An 8,812-nucleotide genomic window follows, 5' to 3' on the forward strand; every position below is an offset into this window, starting at 1 on the left:
AATGATAGTACCAATAATCTTCTATTGTTACTCTTGTCCTCACTTGGAATTTAAAGAAGAAAAAATCTTCTATTATCCATCTTAATCATATTTACCCTCATTGAATATGTCGAAAATATTAATAACAGTTCTTTTAATGACGAATAGGTATAAGACAAAGTCATTTTTTAATGTATTTACATATTAAATCAATATAAACTTAAGGGGAATTCAATGGTTTAAACTATAAAATTGAAATTTTAATTTGAAAATCTTAAATTCAACCATCAGAAATGAGAGAAATTTATGAGAATCTCGGCCAATTCAACAAACTAAGCCTTACCTCGTTAATAGTTAATCAAGACTCAAAGCAAGTTCATCAACTTATTTGTTGTACGAATTGGACAGTTGAATATTAAATAAAAATATCACTTGTCATCTAGAATACTGTCCATGCTTATCAATTTCACATCAAGCTGGCCTTATTCACTACTTTCGTCATCCTTATTGCTTAATTAATTATATTATATTATAGACTGTTGACTAGTTCTAGAGCAGTGAATTGAAATTACATTCAACTTCAATGAAGCAGGGGAATATACTAAAATTCTCTTGTGTTTATTAGAAAAAAATTTCAAAAGTTTTAGAAATTTAATGCCCTGAATTGAGGTTCATAAAAGGAAACTTTTCATTGATTATCTAATAATCGAACAATTACTATTTGGATGGTAAGCCATTTCATTTTATATTTATATATATTATTTATGCAAAAATAAATAAATAAATTATTTCTATAATTCATATGGATAACACGGAAAAGTATGAATAAATAGAGTAAAAATAAAAAGGAAGTCATCTTTAACTAACATAGATTTATGTTTTGGTTCTTATTTTTATTGTATACTATAAGAAAATAAGCATTTATTATTCTCAAAAATATATTTCTCTTTTCTATTTTTATTTAATTTTCCTTTTTTTTTTGTACAAAAATCAAAAGGTTTAATGGTTTTTTGTTGCTGATTGATTCTTGATTGTTGTTTCACGTATAACTGCAGTGACTTGTGACTTCTCTGGGGATAAAGCTTTGGAATATCTTGGACTGTTCTTCTTCTTCTTCTTCCCAGTCTTCCTAACAAGAGACAGTGCCTTTCTCTATTAGAAAACTTGCTAAGTTTTATGTTTGTGTTGTGAGTGATGGGAAATGGGTTGGTTTTGTTGTCAACTTTTTCCTCATGTTCTAGAATTTTAAGGTTGATGCATTAAGTACAAACAGCGAATAAAATGCTGGGAATTTTATCAGATTGTCGACATGGTAACTTTGGAGCATGAGCAAATTAAGTTCTTCAGAACTGAAGCAGAAAGAGGCAGGTCTGACTAAGGTATGAATACCTAGATGGTGGATGTTCCCCCTCATGGCCTTATCTTTTTATTGTTTTGATGTAGATTGGATAACATTATTGAACTAAGATTATGAAATGATGGTCTGACTCCGAGGATAATAATTAATTGTTTACTACATATATAGTTTAACAAGTCAAAAGAGTAGGCTTATCCATTAAACAAATCAGTAATTCCTTAGTTAATAGGGATTCGTGATGGAAAGTCAGTGACTCAATATCTAAGTGTTAGTAAACACCCGGGAATATATACTGATTGCCTTCGCTTTAAAATCACTTCTGATATCTGCCATTGAACTAATTAATTTGTGCTGTGATTCACTTTCATGCCTGGAAACCTCCCGGGAAGGTCACATAGTTTCGTAGTTTGACTGGTATAGGTTTACCATTTGAAGCCGTAGCAATCAATTGCGCTGTTGATTGTGAATTCATTTGCGGTATTTGAATTTGCTTGGGAAGACGCACGAGACTGAAGATGACTACCATATATTACAAGGCTCGAGTTTTCCTGAGGTGGGGCCTAAACTTGGCTTGAAATTCAATTTCCTTGGCGTCTTTCATCACTCTATTTTCCTTTTGCTTTCAGTCCTGAATCTTCTGCTTCATTCCCTCATCCTGATTTTTCTTCCAACTTGCGTAGCTAAGTAGTGCCAGGAACCTGTCCAGGTTCCACCAAGCCGTTGTAGTGTTGAAAGCATGATTCAATTTTAAAAACGGAAAGAGATTCGTATTTGGATTATGCATATCATGTATGCTTATCCAGAATCAAATATTTCCATCGTTTCGTTAGAATTGAAGATGTAGCTTAAAACTGACGTTACCCACTCTTAAAATATATGAATTTTCTATTGAAGTGATGCTATGAAAGGAACTTGTAATTGAACATGTCAATCCGTAGTAACAGCCAAACGATACAACCATTGGTTCCAAACACTAACATTCAAGTGTGGAAGATGTGAATACAGCCATTGGCTATCGGAGAAAATGAAAAACAGTGGGAATTCTTATTCCCCCAGATTGGCCAAATTCCACTACAAATTTAACTTTTTATGTGAAATTGCAGCGGGGAAGCTTGAAAATTCTTGATACAATCGCATACATGTCGAGGTTGGTGGAAATAGACAAAATGGAATTAGCAAATTTTCCTCGTCTTAACCGAACACTGCTTTCCTAGTGCTTACGTGTCAAAATTTTCCACGGGCCCTCTTCATCTACGCAGGAATTTTGTTCCTCTCGTGGGCCACCCTTTCCGATCCCAAAGTCAAAACCCAAAACCACCCATCAAACAACACATCTCTTTTTGTTTTCTCGTAAGGCCCACGAAATCCTAATTTCGAACGCCACGCGCAATCCATTGCGCGTGGGAGCAATTTTCTTCTCTCTTTTATATCTACCAGTTACAGGAGATACCGTACTTTTCTTTCCTCTTCCTCCCTTTTCTGTATTAGCGCGAAGCCTTTTTTTTTTTTTTTTTCCTTTTCAATTTGGCCTTTTTATTTTTAGCTTTATACTTTGCTTTGCTTTTGAGCAACAAGAAAATCATTCAAGCACAGCTAAATCACACTAATGTTTCGTAAACTCATGAGCGGCATCATCAGCAGCAGCAGCAACAAAAACAACCCTCCACCCACTGCTATCTTCTTCACCATCTGATGAATCGAGGAGATTGTAGCCGTTCATTCCTTCGACTTTGCAGGCAGAACCATGGACTCCCATGCATGGCAAGGGCAAACTCAATCCTCTTCTTTCTCTGTTTCTTCTCGTTGTCAACATCGCAAAGCCAAACGATCCCTGCTCCACCGCCACCGTCGAATTCCTACGAGCCGGTCGGACCCAAATTCAACCCATCAATGGCGATCGTCATGGTGGTTTTAGTGACGGCGTTTTTCTTCATGGGATTTTTTTCCGTTTACATCAGGCAGTGCGCCCAAAGAAGGATGCGCGGCGGGAACTGGGATGCCTCTGTAAATTTCGGGAGGCGCTCGAGGAGGTTGACGCGTGGACTCGACGCGTCGGTGATCGAGTCTTTCCCGACGTTTCTTTACTCGACGGTCAAAGGGCTCAAGATCGGAAATGACACGCTGGAGTGCGCCGTTTGCTTGAACGAGTTTGAAGACGACGAAACTCTGCGTTTGATTCCTAAATGCAGCCATGTGTTTCATCCCGATTGTATCGATGCTTGGCTCTTGTCACATTCCACGTGTCCCGTTTGCCGCGCCAATTTGGCTCCAAAACCCGGTGAGGACATCAGCTGCCCCACAGTCCCAGTATACGGTTCGGAATTAGAGCTCGAAAACCGACCCGACAACAATAATGCCAGCAATGAAATGAGTCGTACTGAGGCTGTTAATCAGAGGAGGGATGTAGAACCTCTCGATGTGAATTTAGTAAATTCAAACACGCCGATAATTCAGAACAGGCCGCCAAGGTCACGGTCGACGGGATGGATGTTGACCCGGTTGTTTCCGCGGTCTCACTCGACGGGTCACTTGCTGGTTCAGCCGGGTGAGAATTGTGAGCGGTTTACGCTAAGGTTACCGGAGGATGTACGGAGCGAGTTGATGAACTCGAATTTTAGCCGTTCTAATAGTTGCTTGGCGTTCCCCAGAGCGAGGAGTTCGAGAAGGGGTTATAGGAGTAGGAGTTTAGGGAGGAATTATTTTAACTACGAGAGGTCCGATCGGCCGGATCGGTGGGGTTTCACTATGACTCCTCCGTTTTTTTCTAGGACCGGATCGCTTAGGTCACCAAAACTGGTGGCCGGTACTGGTGGGGATAGTGATGAGGCGTTGGCTAATCCGGCGAAGGGTTTGTTTAAATCCATTAAGTCGCCGTTTGATCGTCTGTTTGTTGGTGGGGAGGCGAACTTGGGTGAACAATCATCGGACAGGCTCCGGCCTGAGAGTCAAGTTTAGTAGTTTTTTTGGTTTTGAGGTTTGACCAACTAAATTTAGGTGTACATAAGTGGTTTTTTTCCTTCTTATTTTCCCCCCCTTTTTCATTTTTAATTTTTTCTTCCCTTTGATTTAATTTACATTTTCTTTTGATTTATCTTGGGGGTATAGCTTGGATATGGCTTATTTATTACAGGAAAAATACCAGATACCTCATACCTACACTTAGCCGGCTAATAAGCAAAGTGATGTTGTACCGATACACGTGTTTGAACACTAGCAGCACCATTCAAAAGACGCAGCTTGTCGGCTGTAAAGGCCAAAAGGGTTTAAGGTATTTGGATAATTGATTTTTTTTTTTGGAAACATGTTTGATTCCACTTAGGTCAAAAGTTTGTATAAGTGAGTGTCGAGAGGGAATTTGGGACGAATTCACTTTCTACTTTCTGCTGATAGATGGGGTGCACAAGGATGTATCATTAAACTCTGCTTTTATTATTGTTTGAGATTAATTGTCTGCTTGACTAATGGAAACCAGTGCTTTAAGTTTTCTAGCTTGTTGCCAAAATACAAATCTGGTTTTATTTAGTTAATGTTCTTATCACAAGTAAAGGAATTTTTTTCATTTATAAGCTCAATTTATCTCTTCTTAAAATGGAATTCATGACATTTTATTCTATTCAATATGCAATGTTTTCGTTGTACTTACTCTTCTACTAATTAAGAAAATGAACTTGCTTTGTTTTAAACTTATCTCAATTTTGATATTTCTCATGAAAATCTTATATCAGTAAAGAATTGATTAAACCCTAATAACACTCGTCACATATTCATATTTTCAATTAAAAACTTATTAAACTTTATCTTCTAAGACAATGTGAAGTAAAAAACCAAAGGAGAATATAGAGGCTTTTTAGGTTGAGCTGTCTCAGTTCTACGTTGGTAACCGCCCAAGTTCCCTCTTGATGTCTTCATGGCAAAAAAGATACTAACAAAGAAGAAACTGTTGGGACTTGGGGTGACATATTTTTACAAGTATTACGCTTTTTCATTTCCTCTGCCTTGGGTTCAAGGCTTTGGCAGCACTCTCATCCGGGACTTAAAATGGACCATCTAACCGAAATAACTTCTCTAATTGCGTGCAACCAAATGCCTACCATTACTTTTATTAGCTTCAAAGCTTTTGTTTGACAATATTATTAGTAATTTGTAATTTATCTCTTATTTTTAAATTATCTAACCCATTCGATGAATATATGAATGGAGTGAAAAGTTACACTCTTTTCTTTTCTTTTTTTCAATTTATTTTGTGATATTATAAATGGAGTAGAGGGTTTGTTGAAACTCGAAAGGTCCAAGTCCATGATTAAGCCCAAAGACAAGCTATTTGATCGGGCTTGTGATGTCTAATTACTCAGATATATATCTCAATATAGCATTTTATTTTGGGCTCTATATCTGACCGAGTATTCCTTGTACCATAATCGGGCTTTTATTTAGACTTCTTGGGAGTTTGCGATCCCTCCGTAATGAATCAATAATATATAGTTTATTACATCTATCAAGCACTTTTGGGTCATGAACAAAAATATTTTTTGTATTTAGATTCAACTCAAGTGATAAAAATGAGGTCGGATCTTATAAATACAGATTTTAGACTTAACACAAGATTATGAGTTTTAAAACTTTAAAAAATCTAATCGTGTGAGTTATTATCTATGAACCCATTGATAACTTTCTTCTTTCTTATATGACCCATTTATATATATATTTTTTGCCTCAGTCACCGCTTAAATCAATATTTATAAATAAAATTAATTAGGTGAGACTTCAGAGCAAAGTTTTTAATTTCAGTTTTTCAATTAATATTGTCTTTTGTTGCATGCATACACGTTTTTCTTTTAACTTTGTCAACGAATGATAGGAGAATCTTTTTGGGACAAAAGCTTGTCGATAAATGACAACATATCAAGTTACGTCATAGTTTCTTCCTTTTTTTTTTTGTTTAATTAAATTCGGTTTAATAATCGTAATAATACTGGTGACTGATTTTTTTTTTTTTGTTTCTAATCGAGTGGTCTTTATGTATAGAGTTTTTGGAGATCATAGATGCACAAGGACGGCTCAATATCTTTAAAGGCCTAAAACAATTAAATATTTAAATGAGACTCTTATTGAGTAAAAAAAAATTAAATGAGGTTTTTTTATTAAAATTTTAAAAAAATTACCGTTAGTTGGAGATTAGTAAAAACTACATATTACATTTATTGAAAATAAAAAAATAATTGAGAATTATTAACATTATAGAAATTGAGAAGTGATAAAAAAATAAAAATTTATTAAGTATATAATTAGAAAAATAAGAAAATATGTAATTTTATTAATTATTTTAACTTTTACATAAATAAGGAAGTGAGATAAATAGTTGAGAATTAATAAGAAGTAAAAAGTGAAACAAAATAAATATTTAATAGACACTTAATTTAAGAAATATTTTATTAATTATTTTAATTTATATATATATAATATAATTAAGTATATTATATAAAATTATGAAAGCTATAAAATTGTGAGACCTAAAGCAAGGGCTTTGCTGGCTTTATGCTGAAGCCGGCCCTGTAGATGTAGGATTGTATGTTGGTGTGAGTCTTTTTGTATGTCTTGTTCATGAGACATTATTTGACATTTCTATCCTTATTGTGAATCAATGATATACATAACATATATTTAAAAAAAACATTTATCATAATAGTACTGATAGGGATAAATCTGTAATGCAAAACAAGAATTGTACAATTTAACTACCATCTTTTCAAAGTCACAATGATGAGGAAATGACACTAATATGACTTATTATTAAGCCTCATGCCCCTCTATTGCACAAATAAATATATTAAATGGATGAAAAAAAATTTTCATGTGTGCAATGTTGTGCAATGTTTAGCAATTGAATTTCAACACTACTTTATATGCATGTGGGGAAAAATAAGATTTTGTCATTGATTAACTTGTGAAAATGATCCGAAAATGATTGATGAAGAGTAGGTTTTGCATGTTAAAATCGACACCAAAAAGCTAATTGGCATGGAGAGTCGATAATTTTCTTAGCCCGAGGATTAATTAGCATGGTGACTTTCCATGAGTTCTCTCATAAGGCAATGCATATAATTAAATAATTATTGAAAAAAATTAAATAATAAAGATGTTTAATAATGGTATTATATCTAAAATTTTTTTTTAAACTATTTAAGAAATAAATTCTTCTTCTTCTGTTGTATTCAATGACGTCTCTATACTTTTATATTAAACAAAATAAATTCTTATTATTAATAGTTAATTTAGTTGAAATGATATTTGTTATTTTATACCACACAACGTTGACATGATAAACTGACTCTTATAATGAATGATAATATGTGATGATGATATAATTATATAATATTTTTTACTCTCTACATTATTGACACGTGTTTATTTTAATTAATAATAATTAACTAATTAACTTATTTAAACTTAATTAAAATGATAAGAGTGGAGTAGAACATTATGTATATATCAAATAATTGATACAACATCTTATATTTCGACCATGTAATTCTCTGAAACTTTTCTTCGTGATAAAGATATATTTTGTGAATCTTGGTTGGTGTCTTGCTTGTTTCCCTTTTCTTTTTTTTTTCTTCCTCCCCCTCACCCTCGGCTCGAGAAAAGTAACGAACCAGTACCAGTCCTCATCGTCAATATCTTCTCAAAAATCATAGAAATTATTTGTGACAGTCATAATTCCAAGTAAGATGTATTTAAATTAACTAGACAAACATATATAGTACTGCCCCACCTTGACTTGTGATTCGTTTTGGTGATGGAGATTTTTGTAACCCCCTGCAAGTCAATAGCACGTATTGTCCTCGATTTCCACGTTGAGCACGAGCAAAAAAATGAGACCAAACATAAGATTCATTTATTCCCATGAGAAAATCTTCTCTATGGTTTATTGTAAACCACATGTTTCTAAGTAGTTAGGCAAACTTCAGAGCTTGACTTTCGTCTGTGGTAAGACGGTCGGTTTAGAAGTCGAAATTGAGGGAAAGGAAAATAATGTTTGACAATAAAAATGATATATATATATATATATATATATATTCTATTATTTGATTTATTGATTAGGATCATGTGTTAAAGAATAATGTTTTTATTCTATAAAAATGAGGAAGAAATATCGGTTTTGTCAAATTTTACTGCCATGGAAATTGGAAAAGAAGCTAAAAGGGCAATGACTAATCGGTTCTTGAAGGGTGCTTGGTTGATAGCTAGTACTTCATCATCTTCCAATATAGTTTGACATATGATTAATAAGTTCAACCAATTTCATAGTGATCGACGGGATGTAACGTGGTCACTTACAACATGCCACGTCATGTTTTTGTCAAAGGTTTACAACTAATATCTTTAAATATATCATATTAATGTTATGTGATATACAATAATCAGTGATATTTTGATTAATAATAATTAAATTTTTATTTAAAAAAAATAAAAATA

At 33.7% G+C, this 8,812-nt stretch overlaps 1 protein-coding gene across 1 annotated transcript; it reads left to right on the forward strand.

The window, feature by feature from the left end:
• LOC18591749 (RING-H2 finger protein ATL11) lies at nt 2,302–4,820 on the forward strand. Its single transcript, XM_007018062.2, has one exon. The coding sequence runs from the start codon at nt 3,029–3,031 to the stop codon at nt 4,289–4,291; it is 1,263 nt and encodes a 420-aa protein (XP_007018124.2). The 5' UTR covers nt 2,302–3,028; the 3' UTR covers nt 4,292–4,820.

The sequence above is a fragment of the Theobroma cacao genome, chromosome 8, assembly GCF_000208745.1.
Source record: "Theobroma cacao cultivar B97-61/B2 chromosome 8, Criollo_cocoa_genome_V2, whole genome shotgun sequence".
Lineage (NCBI taxonomy): Eukaryota > Viridiplantae > Streptophyta > Magnoliopsida > Malvales > Malvaceae > Theobroma > Theobroma cacao.